This window comes from Diceros bicornis, chromosome 10 (assembly GCF_020826845.1).
Source record: "Diceros bicornis minor isolate mBicDic1 chromosome 10, mDicBic1.mat.cur, whole genome shotgun sequence".
NCBI classification, from domain to species: Eukaryota; Metazoa; Chordata; class Mammalia; order Perissodactyla; family Rhinocerotidae; genus Diceros; species Diceros bicornis.
In genome coordinates, this window is record NC_080749.1 from 23,262,852 (window position 1) to 23,286,480 (window position 23,629).

Sequence of the window (23,629 nt, forward strand, 5' to 3'; positions counted from 1 at the left end):
ATAACTCTGTACCTTCACTCTTTCTGTAAAGGATTCCATCATGATATTGTGATGATTTATCACACTAAATGTGTTACATGTCTCCCTTTACCAATCTGTACATTTTTTCTTCTCTCTATTGTATATTTTGTGTGATATATATTACTCATTTTCATGCTTTTTTCGCTACTATACTCTGAAGATTCACCTATATTGCTAGGTATACATCTAATCTATGGATTCTGGCTGGTACAGAATACAGAGTGCTGTGCATCCACCACAATTTTTGTGTCCTATGGTTTGTCTCCAACCCCCTTTCATCACAAGTAAAGCTGTAGTGAATTTCACGGTACAAAATCTCCTATAAAGCTGTGTGAGAATTTTTCTGGATTATTGATATTTCCAAATCCAGAACTCCTGGGTCATGGATATATTTCATTTGAATTAAGTAACACCAAATTATTCTCCATAATGGCTACACAGCCTACATTCTGACCAGTCTCGAGGAAATTTTCTGTATCTGAATATCGGTGGCAGCACTTGGCATTCTCCAGCTTTCTGACTTTTTGCTAGTCCAATAAGCAGAAAGTGATATCTTATTGCCATTTTAATTTTCATTTCTCTGATTATTAATGTTTGAGCAATTTTTAATGCTCCTATTAACTTTTTAAAAATATATCTCTATAAACCCAATGCTTTGAACATTTCCTGGCATATAATAGATCCTTAGTAAATGCATGATTGAAAGAAAAGCATTATAGCATGCAAAATTCTCAAACTAGTCTCTGACCTAATCAATTAATTTTTAATACTGTCTTTATATTATCCCCGAATCTGAACAACAAGTAACTATTTCAACTAAGTTTTTGAGCAAAATAACTATATTAACCAGTTGTCTGATTTTATGATTAAAGATTGTTTATAAGTTTGATGTAGAAAAATTAAAATAAAGAAATCTACAAAAATTAATTTAAGAAAATAAGTTATTGGTACAGCCACTATGGAAAACAGTATGGAGGTTCCTCAAAAAATTAAAAATAAAACTACCACATGATCCAACAATCCCACTTCTGAGTATTTATCTGGAGGAAATGAAATCACTATCTCAAAGAGATATCTGCACCCTCGTGTTCATTGCAGCATGATTTACGATAGCCAAGACATGGAAACAACGTAAGTGTCTGTGAATGGGTGAGTGGATAAAAATGCACAGACACATACCCATACACACACAGAATATTATTCAGCCATAAAAAAGAAGGAAATCCTGACATTTGCCACTAGATGGATGAACCTTGAGGGTAAGTGCAATAAGTCATTTAGAGAAATAGAAATACTATATGACCTCACTTCTTTGCGGAATCTAAAAAAGCCAAACTCACAGAAACAGTAGATTGGTGATTACCAGGGGGTGAGGGTTTGGGGAAAGGAGGAGATGTTGGTCAAAGAGTACAAACTCCCAGTTATTAGATGAATAAGTTCTTGGGATCTATTGTATAATATAGTGACCATAGTTAATAATACTATATTGTATATTTGAAAGTTGCTAAGAAAGTAGATCTTAAATGTTCTCACCACCACCACCACAACAAAAAAATGGTAATTATGTGAGGTAATGGATATGTTAACTAACTTTATTGTTAACTAACCTTAAACTTACATAATGTTATATGTCAGTTAGATCTCAATAAAACTTGAAAAAAAATGTTACACTATGGTATAAAGAGTGAATGTGAGTTATGTTTTCCCATTTTATAGATGAGGAAATGAAGTCAGGAGATGTTTAAGTATCCTATTCAAGTTATTTGGAAATCTGGTAGTCCTATAAGGAAAAATGAAAAGAACTGGGCCATTTGGATAGGGCTGGTGTGCGTTAATTATAATCATTATGAGATTAATAAAAGATTTGATAGCCCAACAATCATGCCATGAGGTTCTATTTTCTGTCTCTGAATAGTAGCAAACAAGGGTTACCATTTTAAAATAACAACCAGAACAGTTTAAGATAGAAGACACCTAACATGTAAGACTCTCAGTTTCTCACTGTCTGCCTAAAATGTACACAAAATGGGTGTGTGCCAGAGGGAGTCCACAGCAACCCAAAAACCAGGGAGGAAGAATTTATGAAACCCCTCAAACTCCGTCCCTTAACTGTCTTGGGATCTCGGGGGGCAGACACATATGTCCATCAATAATGCAAGTGGAAATGTATGTTCATCCTAAAGACATGGCCTCCAAATAGGTTTTCACACAGTGTGCTGGCTAAGAGCAGGGCTTGGCAGGCCTTTTGCTAGGGATTTCCTTCTGGCCCATCTTCATGTCCTGCCCTTTAAACATACTTTTGTATCACAGCAGACCACCTAGAAAATCTATTTTTCCATGTTATGCCTCCCTTCTTTACTACATACTTTTTTCTTCTAGTCATCCAAGTAGCTATTTTACCAGTAGCTGTCAGTCTGTTGGTCTGTCAGTCTGTCCATACATTCATGCACCCATCTAACCAATTATCTATCTTTTTTTAAGTTATAAAAGTTTCATTTTAGCCTCCTTTACTAGTGCATTCACCCAAAAGAGAAAATCTCCAACTCAGAAGATCATTCCTTTAAGTCACCAGATAAAGATATGTATGATCTAAGTTACGGTCACATCTTCAATGTATTAACATTTACTATAATATAGCTGTACCTTATAAAATCAAATATATATGATTTTATAAAATAAAATACATGCATCCAATATGTGAGAGAACAATTTCTGTACTATAAAGGATACTATAAAGATATTTAATTAGAAACTTAGTGGTAAAGATGGTTCTAACCTTAAAAGGTAATTATTGTGGAGAGTTTAAATGATTACAATAAGGTAAATGCCAAATTGTTGATAATGTGAGTTGTTCCATATTTGGCCATGAATGTGTCAGGATAGTCATTTGCATAAAAGATAATAGCCAGAATCAGTTCAGACTTACATCTATTTTATAGCAGAGAGGATTTTTTTTTTTTTTTGGTTGGATGGTAAAGGAAAGGGTTTTGTAATTTGGAAATGAACATTTCAAAAATAATTAATTCATGGGCCAGCCCAGTGGCTTAGCGGTTAAGTGCACGCGCTCCGCTACTGGCGGCCTGGGTTTGGATCCCGGGTGCGCACCAACACACCCTTTCTCCAGCCATGCTGAGGCCGCGTCCCACATACAGCAACTAGAAGGATGTTCAACTATGACATACAACTATCTACTGGGGCTTTGGGGAAAAAAAAGGAGGAGAATTGGCAATAGATGTTAGCTCAGAGCCGTTCTTCCTCAGCAAAAAGAGGAGGATTAGCACGGATGTTAGCTCAGGGCTGATCTTCCTCACAAAAAAAAAAATAATAATAATAGTTAATTCAAATAAACTCCTGTAGAACATTTTAAATTATAGATAAGCAAAAAGAGGGGAATGAAAAATAACCTGTAATTCCACCACCCTGAGATAACCACTGATTGTAATTTGACGCATATCTTTCTAAACACTGTATATTGAAATGAAGTACTCTGTAACCCATTGATTCATGCTGACACATTTGGATTTTCCTAACTTTGCTCAAGTTCCACATATTGATCAACTGAGAAAATCAGTTGCATCATCATAAAATGCACAGATTCCAAAATCATTAATTTGCTTTGGTAGTCACAAAAGTGGGAGGGGCGGGGAAGGGAAGGAGGGGTGCAGAGGGGAGGAGAGCGGAGGAGAGGGGAAGGGAAGGGAAGGAAAGTATATTGGAGTAGAGTTGTTTAATCATTATAATTTTTCCATTTGCCACAGGAAACTTTGCAGATTTTGTTTCAAAACTTTAGGGGGAAACGCATAATAAGGCTTTAGTTAACCCGAACAACCATTGGCATTTATGCATCAAAAGGCTTAGGATGTCAAAAATTAACTAGTCTACAATTGTCAGAATTATGATCAAGCAATGCCTAATGAGAGATCACATGTGAAAGGAGACAGACTATAAAATGCACATGTATTGCCTTATTCCCCTTAAACGCTATTTTCTGGAACTCAAAGTTAAGATTCCCAGAAGGCTTTGCAATGCACAATAAAAGTAGCTGCTGGCTTCCACATTTCTTTTCTTTACCCCTGAATTTGCTGAGAATTTCCGAATTATTTGACTGATTCATTTCTAGTTTACCTTCCCCCATTGTTTTGGCACGTTAGTTTGGCTTGTGTGCTCTCCAAAAGCATTTATAGGGTGCTTAATGTCTGATAACTGGAACACATTCATAATGTTATGGCTCCTGCTCAGAAGGATCCAGTTGAGAAAGAACAAATGATCTTCTTCCATTTTTTTTGTTTGAATCTCTTTACTGCTGGCTCATGGTAGTTTAAGGTCTGATAACCCCTCACACGCTTTTCAGTGATTGATGATCAAACCTGCTCAGTTGTTCAACTAGCATTTTAGAGTCCTTGATATTTTTTAACAAGCTCACTGGAATAACGCCTTTGCTAGGGAATAAAATAAGTGAAGTAAAGCAATAATACATCAGAGAACACAGAGGGTTTTATTTGTGTTCCCAGCTCCAGTCAATTGATGGGTAGTTCCTGTCTAAAGGATTCTGATGCTGCTTCTAGGAGCTATGGGAAAGACTACCAAGGTAATTAGTCATGTGCGGAAGAGTTGAAGAGGCGTAGGAGTTGGTCAGATGAAATGAGGAGGTGAGGGGAGAGTATTCCTGGTAGAGGAGAAGGCATTGGCAAAAGACAAAAAGTATGGAAGAGTATGGTGTATACGGGGGCAGGGAGGTGGAAAAGCATAGAAACGCAAGAAATTCAGTCTTCCTGGAGCCAAAGGATTCAAAATATGAAATTATGGGAGATGAGAATAAGGAAGCAGGCAGGGTGGTCTATGCTCAATTAAGGAGCTTGGACTTTATCCAGTTGATTAGTTACTAGAAGGTTTTAAGCAGAGAAGTGATGAGCTTAGGGTTTTAAATGGTTGTTGTAGTGATGGCTTTGAAGGAGATAAGGTTCAGCAGAGAGAGGCTGAATTTTGGGGATATTATTGCAGTATTCCAAGAGATAGATAATTTGGGCCTGAACAAGGGTGTTGCTAGTAGGGGCAGAAAAGAGAAAGTAAAGAAACACTTAGCAGGAAAGCTTGCTGATGGCCATGGAAGGAGGATGAAGGAAGGATCAAAGCTTGGGTGACTGGATGGATAGTGAACAGTATAGGTCAAGAAAATATTTATCAAGAAAATATTTATAACTAAATGCTCAATGTTTAGATTAGACTGTAATACCATAGAACATCTGAACAACCTCTCTATTGCTCTGTTGACTCTCTTTTTGTTGGAGAAGAAGTTCATATAAATCTTTTTTGTTGTTGTTGTTGAGGAAGGTTAGCCATGAGCTAACATCTGTTGTCAATCTTCCTCTTTTTGCATTAGGAAAATTTTGTATGTGGGTTGCTGCCACAGCATGGCTTGATGAGTGGTGTAAGTCCACGCCTGGCATGAACCCAGGCCGCTGAAGCAGAGCCTGCTGAACTTACCACTACACCACTGGGCCGGCCCAACATATAAATCATTTTTAAAAATGCATGTCTCCTATTTCTGAGGGATACTAGAAAGCAAACTAGGTAGGATATGAGACCAAGAAATAGATTATTTTTTGAAGGACATCTATCTATCTATCTACCTATCTATCTATCTATCTACCTATCTATATCTATATCTCACAATAAGAAATAATACAGTCCATTATAAATAACAAATGTAGCCCAGAAAATGAGTGCCTTATGAGCATGGTGGCATTATTTATTGTCAAACTCAGGATACTTTTAGGAGTGAGATTTGGAGGGAGTGGGTAAAAGAATTAAAATTATTATAATTTTTTGAAATATTTATTGAACAAATTGTTATTACTGTATTGGTCAATTTACAAGATCATTCTTTTAAAAAACTATTTTCAAAAGTAAATGTGTAATAATAATATTTTGTTAAAAGTAAAAAACTTGGCGGCCCAGTGGCGCAAGCGGTTAAGTGCGCGCGCTCCGCTGCGGTGGCCCAGGGTTCGCCAGTTCGGATCCCGGCCTGCACTGACGCACAGCTTGTCGAGCCATGCTGTGGCGGCATTCCATATAAAGTAGAGGAAGATGGGCATGGATATTAGCTCAGGGCCAGTCTTCCTCAGAAAAAAAGAGGAGGATTGGCATCAGATGTTAGCTCAGGGCTGATCTTCCTCACAAAAAAAAAAAAGTAAAAAACTTGGGATAAGAAACAAAACCACATGGGACCCCAGCACAATGAGCATAAAGTGGAACTGTGCCTGGCAAACAAGAAGTATGGTCATCCACCTTATGAAGTCAGAAATGAATTTTTTTTTTTCGTGAGGAAGATCAGCCCTGAGCTAACATCTGTCGCCAATCCTCCTGTTTTGTTGAGGAAGACTGACCCTGGGCTAACATCCATGCCCATCTTCCTCCACTTTATATGGGACGCCACCACAGTATGGCTTGAAACGCTATGCGTCAGTGCACCCATGATCCAAACCTCAGGCCGCAGCAGTGGAGCATGTGCACTTAACTACTATGCCACGGGGCTGGCCTCCAGAAATGAATTTTATATGCTAACTCTGGAGGAAACAGTTTCATCATCTCCTCTGGTTGTTCATTCATTTCTGCTAGGGATCCAGCAGTGAATGCACAGATAGTTCATGTCCACACGTAGGCTCACACTCTAAAAGTTGTTATGTGAACCCGTGGTTTCCATGTCTCAGTTGCAATTCTAGCATTCTGTCCTCTATCACTGCCCCAAGAGGAGGGATTGGCTGGCTTTGACTGTGGTAGAACATTCTGCTGCTTGGGGAAGTGACAAGATAGGAACATACTCTGGGGATGTGCTAAATCCATTCTGCCATCTGGGTAGATCCAAAATGTTGGTCCATCTTAGGAGAAGAGCTCATCAAGCCCCAGGAGGAAAATTATTGCATTTCAGATTACTGAGTTTCAAAATGTTGGATTTGAGGTTCTCAGAATTTAGGATTTTTTATTTAAAATATATGGCTAAGCTGATAGAGTCAAAAACAAGATTTGGCCATTGGTCCTTTGGGGCAAGCTGGAATCTTTCTATTTCTCACAGCTTTTCTTATCAGCCTTTTGCCTTAGTTATTTTTTCTCTTCTCTTCAAAAATGTTACTGTAGAGAAGAAAAAAAAGAATTCTTATGTCCTTTTAGTATTTGGTATCCTCCTATTTCTTAGTATGAAGTGGTTAGAAGAACAAGCACTTTAGAGTCAGACAGATGTACCTTAAAATTACTCAAATTACCTTCTCTGGTTGGGAAAAATTTCATGGAGTTTGTGATAGGATTGTGGTCAAGATCAAGTGAGATATTCCAGGTAAAGTGCCTAACACAGTGTTTGACAAATAGTAGGTGGCCAATAAATGGCAGCTAGAGTTAGTAAGGAAGGAATAAAATGTTTCATGTTGGTAGGGCCAGCTTTGGAGAAAACTGTCACATAGGCTCCTTCATCCTCCATTTCAGCTTCCTTCCTATTCCTCCCCCCTTCCCCCCATCTCCTACTAGCAGTACTTGGGGCTCTCATTATACCATTAGACTGCCCTTTTTTCCTAGTGTAGCATCTTTTGTTCCTGATTTATCTTCCTTATCTCCTTCCCTCCAGACCTCCCAGTCTTAAGACCTATGCTTTTGTTGTCTGCCATATCTAACCTTGGAAAAGTTTTATTAATGTTGTTCATGCCAAAGCTTTCAAGACCAACATCATTTTCATATGCTAGTCTTGCCAGCAGATGGTTCCATTTTAGTGAAGGTCAACATCATAACCTAAGAGAATAAAGTGCAAAACCTGAGGTGGAGACATCAGCAATAGGAAGAGAAGAGAGATTTTTAAAGAGAGGGACTCAATGATAACAATAAAAATAATAAACAACTAATATTTATTTGGTGCCAAGTCTGTTTTGCACTTTGCTTTATATGCATTGCCTCATTTAACTCTCACAACCAATAAATTAAGTACTATTATTATTGCTATTTTTCTGATGAGGAAAATATAGCTTGGAGAGATAAAGCAAATTGCCACAGGTCATATACACCTAGTAAGTGGAGAAGACAGGTTTCGAACTCAAGTTCATCCAACTTTCTCGTGCAATCACTTATAGGCTAAATTTTCCTCAAGTCAAGTATCTATGTGCTCTTCTTACCATCATTTCTTAGAGCCTAGTGCAGTGACTGGCACATAGTAAACAATCAGTTAATATTTGGTGTATGAGATAATGCATAAATATCTATTCTGCCATAACCTCCTCTCTCTGTCTGGGATCACCTGTTGCTTAGAGGCCCTGTATGCCAAAACTCTCAACTGCCAGTAGTTCCACATATACTGTTTTGCTTCCTGACTTCATGTCTCTGTCTTCTAGTCCTTTCTTCCTGCAATTACTCATTTCCCCAGACGGCTCTTGGCTAACTTCCACTTACCCTGTAACACAGAGCTCACGACTCAATTGAAGCTCCCTCCATTGAAGCTTTCCATCTGTCTGGCCTCTCTGCTATCCTATCCCTCACTGTCTCTTTTCCTCTTCGCATCTCAGCCAAACCCAGCCAGGGTTCTCTCCATGTCTGTCTCTTCCACTAGATCACAGTGTTTTGGAGGGCAGCTGTCTAACATATTTTATATCCTTTTTGGTACCTGACATATTGTGTACCTGACACTTTTTGTATGTTTCTGGCCTAGCCTAGTTTATAAATTCTAAGGTGCATTTTTTCATATTTTGACGTATCTGAAATTGGGATACATCTTTCAGTTGATGAAATCTTAAAATTATAATTGACAGTTTTTTTCTGACTTAGTCATATGAAAAGAAGGGTTGGTTGAATCCTATAATCAATGGCATCTTAGATTTAATGTAAAGAAGTTATATGAGTGAATGAATGAATGAATGAATGGCAACCACAGCCCCCCTCCAATCACATTACTATTCCTTCTTACAACCTAGCTATTCCACATCACAGCACTGTGGCGGGGCAACAGTTGAGCATTATTCATTATTTATGATGGGCTTTCCAAGTAAAAGTAAGACAGATAATAAACTAGCTCAAATTATTCTTCATCACTTCATTCTGGGCAGATGTGACTGTTCCATATGCTTGTGTTCTAGGTGAAATTGATCTTCAAATTCTCTCCAAAGTGCAGGCTCAATATCCAGGGGTTCATATCAACAATGAAGTTGTTGAACCAAGTGCTGAACAAATTGCCAAGTACAAAGGTACCTGTAAACCTTGGTGCTGTATGTCACATCCTATCCCGAAAGGCATATCATCTCAAATGTGTTCCTTCAATCATTTACAACATAGTTACTGCCATATGTTCTTTGAAAGCTTATTGGGAGGATAACCTAATTAATTTGTTTTCTTGGCAGGCATGAATAAACACCTCACAATATGAACAGTGAATAATTAGACTCCTTTTTTTACTGACTTTCCATCCATTCCCTGGTCATCAACTATTATTTTTGATGTTTATTCTTAGAGACAGAGTCATTAATTCATTCAGAAATATTTAAAGGGAATCCCTGCTTATAAAGAGCTTATGTGTGATGGCTTATAGCAGGAGTAGGCAAACTTTTTCCTGAAAAAGGCCAAAAGGTAAATATTTTAGACTTAGAAGGCCACACAAACTAGGTCACAACCAAATCAGTTCTGCCATTGTAGCACAAAGGCAGCTGTAGACAATACATAAACTAATGAGCATGGGTATGTTCCAATAAACTTTTATTTATAAACACTAAAATTTGAATTTTATATCATTTTCACATATTACAAAATATTATTCTTTTGATTTTGTTCAACCATTTAAAAGTGTAATGGCATGAGATCTGAAAGAAGAGGCATGAAGTCAGGAAGTGGAATAGCATATGTTTTTAGCTTGTAGTCCACTTAAAAATAGGTGGTGGGCCAGATATGGCCCATGGGCCGTGGTTTGCTGACTCCTGGGTTACAGAATCTTATCACCTGTTTTACATCAATTTCCATTGATAAAATTCACCAGTTCATTCCCAATTAATACTGAGATAATGTAACCTATGTCTGATCAGTGTTCTCATAATTATTTCTTATTGACTCTTTCATCTCTAATTTCATTTAATACTAGAAAAAAATCAGGATGAACTCTCTGGTCTTCCAGAGCTACATAAAAAAGAAAAATGTGTTTTATATCTGTTATGTATATAACATTGATTGCATTAAAATTCTAAATGGAAATGGGTTCCACATTTGCAATTAAAATTGATGGTGTGCCACCTCTTCTCTGTATTTTAGAGCTTGTAGCCAAGACATCAAACCTCAAGAACATAAAGTTTTCTTGGCATAAGGAGACATCATCTGAATATCAAAATAGAATGATGGAGAAAAAAGAACTTCAAGAGTGGGACTTTATTCATATGATTCAGGTAAGAAATATTTATTGTTATATTCTCTCAGAAAGGAGATTTTTCAGAAATATGTATGAAGAGTGCCTAATATTCTAATTTGACAGAGAAAAATGAAAATCTGATTTCTGATTTTAAAAGTAAGCATTATCTGTTCAATTGAGGATAAAGATGTCGATAATACTAAGATATTCTTTGTAACATTCAAAAAGCCAGTTTTCTCTACTCAAAATACCTCCAGAGTTATTGATATTTTTTCAATGTTGGCTTAATGAATTTTTGTAGGATTGAAAGTTCATAGATAGATTTGAGGACATATGTGGCATATCCTAGCACAGTTCTCCAGTGGCTTTAATTGTCTGGATCGACCAGTGTCCCAGAGTTTTATGAATCCTCTTGCTTTTGCTTTCTGTTGACCTGGCTAGCGAACATGTGACAGAAGGGGCAGATTACATGATTTCTGAGGTCAGTAAAGTTTTACTTATAACAGACAGTTATTCAGTATGAATTTATTTCCATGCTCCAGCACTGATAGTGTATTTCTTGGAAAGGGGGTGATGATTCAGTAGATGGTATGGGGACGTATTTCCAGAGATCACTGACATTTCTGGATAGCAGATGGATGTATAGGCTTTGGATGTTGGCTACCATTAGAAGATGTGTATATTTTAGAAATATCACTTGATTAACAACAAGATGCTTCTTTCTTCCTATAGTCCACAAATACAGTCACCCCAAAGGATTAAACTTAAAAGAAATCAAAGGATGAAATGACTCCCAAGATTGACATATCCAGGCAATCTTATATCTCTGCCCTCTTAGCTGGCAAAATCATTTACCTATAAGGGAGTGCTTAACATTGTCCAGCAAGCCTATGGTGTTTCTCGATTAGACTTGCTTTCCCACCTCCTCAGATAACTATTACATGCCTCCTTCTCTCTCCTTATACCTCCTGTAACCCCTCCCCCACCACTCATTCCCAGCTGATGACCTCACTTCATACTGTATAGCAAAACCAGAAACCGTCAGATGGAAACTCATCTTTCACCCTCCAAATTTACAAACATAGCTACACCTATACCCACCATCTCTTTCTTCCATCTTATTAAAAAAGCCTCCTTTTATCAAAAGCAAATCCCTCCACTTATGCTCTGGATCCCATTCTTTACCTGTTATAAAATGTTGCAGCTTCAGAGATCATTCTTCCATTTCCCTCAAAACTTCCATGTTTGTTTTCTCTTTCTTACAGCAACTCTGCTTCCTCTGCATTACCATTCAACTCCTCTCTCTTCCTCTCTGTCTACTCTGCATTTTTCTGTGCTATGTCTCTATCTCTTCATTGATCTTTATAGTTCTAATACTCTCATGATGTTCTTTTAACTTAATATTCACAGTCAACTGCAGAGAATCTCAGTGTTTATGACATCAAATTTCAGAGCATCTGCTATGGCCCACATTCTCTTTTTTAGCCGGGTCATGTCATAGATGGTTAGCCATCTTATGGATTAGCTGTATCTGGGTACCTATCTATGTATGGTCCTTGTGGTGAACAGCATGGAGTGACATGATACTAAATATGGCCCCTGAGGCAGCAAAGGCCCTGTGCAGGTCCATTTCCTTTCATTCATTCATATGAGAGGGGCATAGCTTAAGTTGCTCTTGCTTTATGCAATAAATTTGGTCATAGACATATACATAGAATATTGAATTCTTGTCCAAGAGAGGTGAAGATGAGATATAAGTAGTAAGTATTTGTAGGGGTAGATTCCAGCAATGCAAGCCCTTAGGGAAAATTTTCCACTGCCTATGTATAATTCCAAGCTCTATCTGTGTTGGGTGGAAAGACTTGTCCCTACACACCACCAAAGATGGTCCAGAGTTATGAAAAATGGGTGGGCTGACCCCTAGCATCTTGTGACCAAGCATGTAATCTCATGCTTTATCCAGTCTATTTTCCTAGAGAATCTGTCAACATTAGAGTCTGTCATATATTCTGTGATTTAAAGAAAGCATCTGTGAGCATATGGTGAAGATAGTGCAAAGGGCTTAATTTTAAAGCAACGTTCCATGAAATGGGGTCTGTTTTTATGGTGCTGGCACCATTTTCTCCCAGAAGAACTACAATTCACAACATATAGAGTAAGCATAGAATCAATGCTCCCATGTGGAGTGGAGACTAAGTGTCTCCAGCTGTAAATGACTGTGTTATTGAAGCCAGAAAGAGTAAATTTAAAACTATTTGGCTCTAGTTGAGCAAATACCGTAGTTTTCCCTTTTCCCAAATATTTTCTCACATTATTGTTCTATCTCTCCTTACAATTTCTTTAATCTTTAAATTTCTTAGTTGTTCTGTTTAGTAAAAATCCACTCAGCTCGAAAATCAGACATTCTAATGAGTATCTAGTCCAAGCAACAAAGACATTGACATAGAAAAGTGACTCATTTTTTTCCTTCATTTCTAGATGCTATATTATGTAAAAGATATTCCAGCTACTCTGAAATTCTTCCATAGTCTCTTAGCTACCAATGCTAAGATTCTCATTATTCTTGTGTCAGGTAAGTTATTTTCATTCAGCCTGAATTTTAAAACAGCAATAGTGCATGTATGCATGGATTCACGTGTGTGTAGGCAGCTGGTATATTTCATCTGCATTATGAAATTCTTGACTTGGCTCCTGATCATAGTCAATTAATTAAGACAGTATTAGGAAAGTCCTTCACAACAGCTCTCAATTTAAGGAATCTAGTGGAATTAGACATCTATTTACTTATTTCTCTTGATAAAATATGTCTTTGTATATAAATTCTTTCTTATATAACTTAGAGCAAATACAATGATAGGAATTTTTTAAATGAGACTAAAAATAGTAAATATATTTATCTCCTTTTTGTCCTTTGAATGTCTCTTTTCCCTCTATGATGTTTCTTAATAAATAAAAGTTTAAATATTTGAGATGCTATCATATTAGATTAATTTGCATTTCTAGAGACATTATCAATATTGTTCATTATAGGTTTTCTCAAATAACTATCAAAAATGATTCACTTTGTTTGTTTTATTTTCCAAAGAAGGCATTTGATCATGTCATATTGCTTCCAGTGCAATAGTAAGTACCACACATAGAAATGAGTAAACATATTAGCAAATGAAACAGTGACATTGTTGAATTCATTCATTCATTACTTCTTTCATTCAGCAACCTTTATGGATTGTCCACGCAGTGCTAGGCAGGTTGACTCTAGATATACAACAGACTCTATCTTCCTAAGCTTATACCAGACCCCATACTCAAAAATTATATGTCACAAAATTCATTTGTTCTTAAATATGAGGCATAGCCTTAAGGATGGAAAACACGGTTGTTGCCTGTAATCTTGGGTTTGAACTCGTGGGAATTTGGCAATAGAGAGCTCCTGTACACAACCTTTTCCCCAAGAGAATATTTTCATATACTATTTTTATCTCTGGTTAGTTAAAAATACTCATTTATGTGGGAGATGTCTGTCTTCCCATTTAGAAAGGCTTATGTAAACTGGATGCTTCTTACTAACCACCCTCTAAATTAGGACACTTGGGTAAAGCACTTTGTACTGCATTTAGGAATACAAAAGTAAACTTAGTTATCAACATTAAGGGCAGTCAATTCTTAATCATCTGTATCAATTATACAGTTTAAGTGTTGCAGACAGAAATAGCAATTCATCCAGAAGGCATATATGTTTGATTTTAGAATATATTTCGTATCAACAGCAGATCCACTCTTATTTGTATTTGGTTATTCTAAAACATTTTCAGAAGTTAAATATTTGAATGTCAGAAGGCAGCTCTATGAGTATATAACTACCAATAAGAAAAAGCCAGCCTAAGATTTAGAAAGTGGCATAAGTAGTTTACAAGCAAGTGAGAACTGATTAAGTGCACTTATGGATACAGTATTCTGCTAGGTATATCATGAATAAGTTAATATAATCCATGGCATCAAGAAATGTGCAAACCAAATTAGGCCCAGTAGAATGTATGATGATACATGAAGCAAGAATGCTGAGGCATTTCCTAGCAGTGTGAATTTGCTCTATGAGTCTTAGTTTATTCAAGTGCTATTTCTGGATAATCATACCTACATTATGTTACATCTATGCATATATGTGGTTCATATGTACTATGTACATATACATTCATGGGGAAAACTCAAAAGAAAAGGAGTAAAGCCTCAAAAATCAGTTAGCTTTTTTTTAAAAAAGGTATTTTAAGTCAAAAATTATTCAATCAATGTAGTTTGATGGTGGAAATTTTTTATTCACTTTTTCAGGATGCAGTTCACAATTCTTCATTACTGCATACAGCATAGGAGACAGGTGTCCCAAAAAGGAAAACATTGTTAATAGATACTGTTCCTAGACATAAGAATACAACAAATAACAGTTGTCAAATTATTAAAAGGACTCGACTTCTTTCTTTTACCATATGTACTTCTTTCTTAGAAGAGATTTATAGAGCTATAGAAGAAATATCATACACATTTCTTCTTAAAAGAAGAACTACTCTGGGGGCCGGCCCTGTGGCTTAGCGGTTAAGTGCATGCACTCCGCTACTGGCAGCCCGGGTTCGGATCTGGGTGCGCACCTACGCACGGCTTGTTGGACATGCTGAGGCGGCATCCCACATATAGCAACTAGAGGGATGTGCAACTGTGACGTACAACTATTTATTGGGGCTTTGGGGAGAAAAGGGGAAAAAAAGGAGGAGGATTGGCAATAGATGTTAGCCCAGGGCCAGTCTTCCTCAGCAAAAAGAGGAGGATTGGCATGGATGTTACCTCAGGGCTGATCTTCCTCACAAAAAAAAAAAAAGAAGAACCACTTAGCAAAAGGAGAAAATAGATTTAGGAATTTTATTTTGGATTTTCCACTTTTCTCCTAAGGCTAAAAGTCATAGCTTTATTGCCTCTATCAGAAGAGTTGTTAAGTAAATAAATTAATTAAATATAAGTAAAAATTTAAAAAAATAAGCCATCTTGTTCAATATAGTTTCCTTTACAGTTAAAGAAAATATTCAACCTGAACAGGGAAATAACATTGTCAAATATGTTGATCTTGTCATCAACTTAATGTAACCTGAATATCTGCAGATTCCCCAGTCTTATGGGTTCATACTTAACTCTTAAAAATCCCAAGTAAATGAAGAGCCCTCATCTCAAATAACTTCGGTGGTCCATCCCCCTCCCCCTGACTCTCAAAGATTCCTGGGGGTCATGCTTACATGTTCCTGATAGTTGTCAGCCATTGTTTGCTCCAAATTTCTGCTCCAAGTTCAACTTTTGATTTATCGCCAGACCTTGCGTGTACTGCATCTACCTTTCCCATCCTGTTCTGCTTTGCCCCAAACATGGATGTAGCCCTACTTTCTTCATTCTCCAAAGTACCAGTCTTTGATTTGGGGAGATATTGAGATCTATGGAGAGGAGGAACAGCAGATACAGAATTCAGCATCAAAGTCCCACAGCGACTCTCTTTCTGTCTTTTCTTTTGCTGGGTTGCAGCCCACCTCCCTTGCTCTAATTCCTCATGAACTTCTCAGACCTCACCCATATTCTCTTAGCTAAGTACTTTTCCTAAGACATCAGCTCCTCAATTCCCTATTCCATCTATCTTACTTGTTACATCGAGCAGTTTAACTCCCTTTTGCTCTACCTCTCTCCCCTAGATAAACTTGTGCACGTATGAAACTGTCTTAAAAACAATACATTTCCCCAAGATAAATTATTTTGCCCCCTCAGTGTATGGAAGTGACTGCAGTTTCCTTTTTAAAAAATAGCAATAATGGCTTTGTTGCATTAATAAAGCCAATACAAATACAGTAGTCCCCCTTTATCTGCGGTTTTGCTTTCCGGTTTTGCTTTAACGGTTTTAGTTACCCGTGGTCAACTGTGCTCCAAAATTATTAAATGGAAAATTCCAGAAATAAACAATTCATAAGTTTTAAATTGCATGCTGTTCTGTAGTATGATGAAACCTCACACCATCCTGCTCTGTCCTGCCCCAGACATGAATCATCCCTTTGTCCAGTGTATCCACGCTGTATACGCTCCCGCCCATAGTCACTTAGTAGCCATCTTGGTTGTCAGATCGACTGTCACAGTATCGTAGTGCTTGGGTTCAAGTAACCCTTATTTTACTTAATAATGGCTCTAAAGTGCAAAAGTAGTGATGCTGGCAATTCAGATATGCCAAAGAGAAGCCATAAAGTGCTTCCTTTAAGTGAAAAGGTAAAAGTTCTCAACTTAATAAGGAAAAAAAAAATTGTATGCTGAGGTTGCTAAGATCTATGGTAACTTTTATTACAATATATTATAATTTTTCTATTTTATTATTAGTTATTGTTGTTAATATCTTACTATACCTAATTTATAAATTAAACTTTGTCATAGGTATATATGTATAGGAAAAAACATAGTCTATATAGGGTTTGGTACTATCTGTGGTTTCAGGCTTCCACTAAGGGTCTTGGAATGCATCCTCCTCAGATAATGGGGGACTACTGTATACAGGTCAGCTTTTATTTTATTTTTTTATTGCAGTAACATTGGTTTATAATATTATGTAAATTTCAGCTGTACCAGGTCAGCTTTTAGAAAAAAGATCAAGCTCAATTTCCAACACTGAAAATAAATTTAATCACAAGAAATTTCCAATCAGATTTGTTTCATATCATTGTCAATCAACAAGTATAGGATTGATCCACATTATTTTATTAGTTATTTTGTCATTTGATGATATCATTTCAAATCCCTATCTGCTAGATCAGGCTGTGGACAGCAAACGCATTTGAGAAAGCACCCCTGGTTATCTGAGGTACCTGATCAACTTCCCTCCTCACTCTTGTAAAAAAAACTGTTGCCCTAAACTGCCTTCTTAGCAGTTCTTGAAACCCCATTCTCCATACCTGCCCAATGAAAATATTCCTTAAACTGAAATAGTGCACTAAAACTTGGAACATCTACACCAAAATGTTTTATACTAGGCTCTATTTTTATCAAGTTTCTTGCAGTCACTTTCTAAATAGAATTAACTTCATAATTACCTAGAAGTGAAGAAGGCCGTTTGTCTATTTCCTTTGTTTCCGGGCACAGTTGTCATCCATAGCTACATTGCAATGCAGACAACTGAGTAATCATTGTAGAAAATTCAGACAAGCCTAAAACTAGTCATTAAATTAAATTTCTAAGAGCACTCATCTGGCCAATACTTCATCTAGGTAGATAACGGTGTGTAGAGATCAATATCTTGCTCTAAAGGGTCATCTTAAATATGCCACGCAGCTAAGGCTCTTGCCTGTCCATCTCAGTCAGACACTGACCTATTACTGAATTGACAAGTTATTTCTCTGAATAGGCTGAATTACTCAGTTATTTGAGCACCATATGGACACTCGTTTTTGAAATGTATTAGATTGTAACATAATGAAATATGGAGTCAGTTTCTAGATTTAATTATATAGAGCACCTAACTTGGCTACATTGCCATGTGTGTTCAGCCATATTCAAAACACAGTGTGTACTCTTAGTCCTACATTGGCTGCATAGGATAGTCGTTGTGTAGATTTGGTTCCTTCAGCTTTTATTGTGCTCCTACAGTCACTCACTGCTAGGCTCTGAAGGTTGCAAAGATGACTATTACTTTTCCTCTGTCTTTGAAAGGCTCCTAATCTAATGGAGGATTCAGAAATGTAAACACTTTCATCAATGTGCTAAATTTCCTATCAGAGGCTTATAAAAAGTTTAAGGAGAGTTCCTTGTGAGCAGGGGGCTGTCCCTCTTACCTCTAGTCCCAGATCTTTGCAAAGCTTTTGGCACTTAGAAGGCACCCAGTAATATGTTTGAATTGAACTGAATAATTGTTTATTATGTCTGCCTTATAATATCCAAACTACAACTAGTTCTGAATGTCCATCCAAAAAAGAGACCATATTTTAGCTAAAACTGACTACATGATGGATGTGGAATCAGAGAATATAGAAAGTTCTGTAGATTTGAAGATGGGTTTAATAAACAGGAAGAAAAGACTCAATAAAGAAGATACCCCTTATTCACACACATGCACACACACACACAGACAAAAGCAATGAAAGGTAGGCAAGTGAAACTAATTAGGAAAAGAAAGAGAAATTGAAATCAGAATTAATGACAGTGTTTACTGGTCAGCCTATTAGAATATGTGTTGCTTGAGGGAAGAGAGGCTTTCCTTGTGTTTCTGAGTATCCATTACAGAAGTAGCCCAGCTCAGTAAATATTCATTTAATTATAACAAGCAGAAGTTCCAGATTATGAAGATAAAATATTTGATTTGGTGGTGAAAAAGAAGTGAAATAAGAACAAAAGAGGTGGATTTTTAAAATGAGGAGTATCCCACAATAAAATGATGTCAGTGGCATGTTTTTCTGCAAATGTAGGAGGCAAGCATTAGTGGAAAGAGTTGCTAATTAAAGTGCAATTTATCTGGTTAAGGGAGATTAGCCAGGAGAACACTGAAGTTTTCTGTCTTTCCTTCTCCTTACCTAAGGAAGGAGGCACATCATAATGTGTTATTTTTAATACAGTGGGAAAAAAAGAATCTGGTTTATATCATGCTGAAAACAAAATTAACACCATATGTTGTGCCCACCGAGAGCCATTATGATAATGCATCAGTCAGAAAGTGCATAATTGCTCAGCTCAGAAATGGCACCGAGTCACAGAACACTGACACGAGCAAATTTTATGCAATTAGTGTTTGGTTCTTTTTTCTCTGCCAGGTTAAAAATAGTAATAATAATGATAATAGAGCCTCTCCTCAACCTCTGAAATATTTATTTTCTTGTTATGTCTTATTTGTGGGCAAATTCTTATTTGTACAAACAATCACTGTCTTTGGAATGAAAGATTTTTTAATATACACTCATGACCCTCTTTTTTTTTTCCCATTGAACTGAGGTTTTATTTTTTTTCTACTTCATTCTAATTCTACCTTCTCCTAGAGCATACCCTACAATGATCTCTCCCTCTTCTGAAATATTAGTGGAACATCAATTATCTAGGCTATTTATTATTTATTATTTCTTGCCTTGGACAGTCTCTTTTGTTAAGTTAAATCAGGGGACTTCAGCCTAGTCCATGGATGAGGGCCAGGGGCCTTTGAACATCCTATAATTATATGCAGAACCGTGTAGGTATGTATTGTTTATGTACTTTCCTGGACAGTCAGTTACTCCTATTAGATCATAAAGGAAGTTTTGGAACCAAAAAGGCACAAGCCTTTAAAATCGTCACTGGAAGTTCATAGAAAATATAGGTTCTCTCTTATATCGCTTTGGCCAAGTCCAACTTAATTTCCTAACTCTTTAGCAGTGTTTACTATGGCCAGTCATGGTTCTAAGTGCCTCACTTTCTTAACTCAGTTAATCCCTACAGCAATTCTATGAGCAGATCCTATTATTATCCCTGTTTCACAGATCATAAAACTGAGGCAAAGGCTCAGAAAGCTACTAACAGGAAAAGCCAGGCTTCACACTCAGGGAGTTGAGCTTTAGAGACCACTCAATTACCGCAGTGTACTGACTGTGTTTGTAACAGCCCAGTATTACATGCATGTATTAGAAGGTCCATAAATAGATGCTGATTTTTTTGTTTAATATTATTATAGATTTCTGAACAGCAAGTTTGCTTTTTCACAGTGTCAAGATTACAACCAGTGGAAATACATTATCAAACTAATTCCATGTAATGTTCATTTATTTTGTAAATACTTATTACCCATCTGCCATGTGCTTAGCGTTGTGCAATGGTTCATTTAAATTACCTCATTTAATACTTGCCGTTGCATTTGAGGTAAGTATGGTTATCCCCATCTTACAGATGAGAAAGCTGACGTTCTAAATAACAAACCTCATCTCATTCATGAAGTGTCAGAAGAATAGTCCAATCTATGTCTCTCTCTCAGACGCTGCATCTCTTAGCTTCTATGCTGGGCTGGGTTTTCAGTTAAATGCAACAGATGTTGCTAAAACATCTTCTAAAGTTGGGGACAAAATTTGTAGGAATCAACCTAGTTACTGGCAGTCCGAGGCAGCATCTTGTAAGTGGATAGACATGAGAGACTACTCCGTCTTTGGTTTGAGTAAATCATCATTGTTGTATTTACTGTGCTCTTTCTTTCCATTTCAGTTTTCACTTTTAGACCCTCCACTGAACTCAAGACTAACATAAACAACTGCCTTTCTCCTGTCATCTCCTGAATGTCCAATAGGTATCTCAGGTTTACATTTCTAAAAAGAGATGCCCAATGATACATTTAAAACTGCTCCTCCCTCATTCTTCCCATTTCCAATAATAGCAATTCTCTCTTTTCAGGTGCTTGGGCCAAAATCATTGAAGTCATCACTGACTCTTTTCTTTCACTCACACCCAATATCCAAATTTTTGGCAAATGACATTGGATCTAGGAATGTAATATATAAAAAAATCCAACTACATCTCATCACCTCCAAGCTCACTGGTCCAACTTACCATGATTTATCACCCAGATTATTGCAGTAACCTTCTTACTGTTCTCCCTGCTTCTGACCTTATGCCCCATAGTCTATTCGCATCTGTGTGGCCAGAGTGACCTTATTACAATTTAAATCAGGTTAAGTCACTCTGATGTTGCATCGTCCAATATGGAAGACACATTTGGCTAATGAAATTGAAATTTAAATGAATTAAAATGAAATAAAACTTAAAATGCATTTTCTCAATCACACTAGCTGCAGTTGAAATGCTCCATAGCCACAAGTGGTTAGTGGCTACTATATTGGACAATGCAGATATAGAACATGTCCTTCAGTCCAGAAAGTTCTATTTAGACAGCACTACAATGGCTTCCCAACTCACCCCACATGATTTGGCACCATATTCACTCCCATCTCCACCGATCCAACCTTATTTCCTTCCACACTACTCTTTGTTCACTCAATTCTAGTCTTGCTGGCTTCCTGGCTAATTCTTAACATGCTAAGCATGTTCCTGTCTCAGGTCCTTTGCAGTTGCTCTTCTCTCATCCTGGAGTAATCTTCCCCATGATATCTACATGGCTTGCTGTCATGTCTCTGCTCAAATGTTACGTTATTAGAGAGACTTTCTGTGACCACCCCTATATAAAACAGCGGCCCATCTAAATCTTTGACCCTCCTTATTCCTTGCTCTGATTTGTTTTTCATTAGCACTTAGTACCATCTGATATATGATTTATTTACTTTTTTATTTACTTTATTTTATTACTTTACTTATTTATTTAACTTTTTCTCTCCCAGCTGCACTCCTTGAATTGAGCTACACAAAGGCAAGGATTTTTTTTTTATTGACTGCTCTACTCCAAGCCCCTAGTGTACTTACTGTCTGGCAGAGTAGGTAAATAAAAGGAAGAATAAATGAAAGCACAAACTTTGTTCTATTGCACAGGAACCAGTGGCTGGGAAAAACTATGGAAAAAGTACGGATCTCGCTTACCCCGGGATGACCTCTGCCAGTATGTCACATCATCGGACCTCACTCAGATGCTGGACAAGCTGGGGATTAAGTATGAATGTTATGACCTTCTGTCCACCATGGATATATCTGACTGTTTTATTGATGGCAGTGAAAATGGAGACCTTCTTTGGGATTTTTTGACAGAAACCTGCAACTTTAATTCAACAGCACCACCCGATCTCAAGGCAGAAATTATGAAAGATCTGCAAGAGCCTGAATTCAGTGTAAAGAAAGAAGGAAAGGTTCTTTTTAATAATAGTCTGAGTTTCATAGTGGTTGAGGCATAAATATCAATCATGAGAGTGTCTTCAAAAATTATATTTTGAACAATGTTGATCATTCACTTATTTCCGTATTAAAATTACAAATACATCTCATAACATAAATAGAGCATTGTCTCTTATATGTAAAATCTAGAAAATTCCAAGACAGTCTTGGATTTCCATGTAGAAACATATGATATCGCTGGTCTTATCCCATCTCTTCTCCACATAAAGAGACTACATGTAGGCTAAATACCACATAAGCTGGAAAAATGAGACAACTAAGTTTCACTGGCTTATTGACAATAAAATCCTTTCCATTTGTTGATTGTACTGGAATTTCGTGGAATACTAATGAAGTATGTGCTATGAATTCTTTAAATACTAGTAAAGTATATACTTACTGATACCTCGAACACTAAGAAAGTATATGTTTACTGATTTTTCCCCTTTTGCAAAGAAGTGTTTGTCTTTGTACGTTCCTCTATTATAGTTTCTATCATATTTCTATTGATTGCTAAAAACTAAGCACTTTTGGGATATTCCAAAATTAACTCTTTCTCATGTGTTGCCATTTCCTCCTATTTTGTTTTCTCTTTTAATTTTATCTATGATTTCTTAATATTTTGTTTTTTGATATACTGAAGTTTTTCTATTTTATTTAGTCAAAATTAAATTGTTTAATTTCTGAGTTTCTGATACATTTTAAAAGGCTCTCTAAAACCAAAGTTTTAAAATATTAACATATTTTATCATAATAATTTTATAGTTTCACTTTAAAAAAATAAATCTTTGATATATTTGAAATATATGTAAGTGTAAAGAGTAAGATTGAGAACAGCTGTTTTCCTTCAGAAAGATAGCCAACTGTATCAACACAATTTACTTGAAAAGAAAAAAACCTCCACTGACTTAAAATACACATTTTATCATTTACTAAATTTCCAAAAAAACTTAAATACATTTCAATGCTCTATCGTCCCTATGTCCCTCTGTCTAAGATCTCCTCTAAGACCAAGAGTCGTCTTTGGACAGGAGGATTTCAGGGGATATTTAAAAACTTATTTGATATTTTTTATTTTATCTTTAATAATAAACATATATCATTCTTATAAAAATAGTATATCTCTTTAGATAAGTAATTTGATAATTAATAAATAAATATATTTTTAAAGTAAGTAAATATTTACAGCTTTTTGTCAGAAACAAAACAAAAGGTGTGTTACTGAAGAACTCATGAACCCTGATTCTCCCAGTGATGAAGCGTTCAACACAGCATGATATTCACTCTTTCACATTATAGAGCTACCACTTAATGCTGCAGTATAATCACTTAAAAGAGTTATTGCTTCTCCTTGATGATCTAGCTAAGGCCCAGGGACTACAGTGGAGTACAGAGACTATTTATGCTAACAAATTACCAAGT

At 36.5% G+C, this 23,629-nt stretch overlaps 1 protein-coding gene across 2 annotated transcripts in view; it reads left to right on the top strand.

Moving 5' to 3' along the window:
* The window catches only part of HNMT (histamine N-methyltransferase), a 39,238-nt gene extending 16,619 nt beyond the window's left edge, over nt 1-22,619 (top strand). For both annotated transcript variants that reach the window (XM_058548612.1, XM_058548613.1), the window contains exons 4-7: nt 9,129-9,236; nt 10,288-10,418; nt 12,860-12,953; nt 21,872-22,619. In XM_058548612.1, coding sequence (XP_058404595.1) covers nt 9,129-9,236; nt 10,288-10,418; nt 12,860-12,953; nt 21,872-22,227 — 689 coding nt within the window. In that variant the 3' untranslated portion in view covers nt 22,228-22,619. The remainder of the gene's footprint in view (nt 1-9,128; nt 9,237-10,287; nt 10,419-12,859; nt 12,954-21,871) is intronic.
* The last annotated feature ends 1,010 nt before the right edge of the window (nt 22,620-23,629 follow it).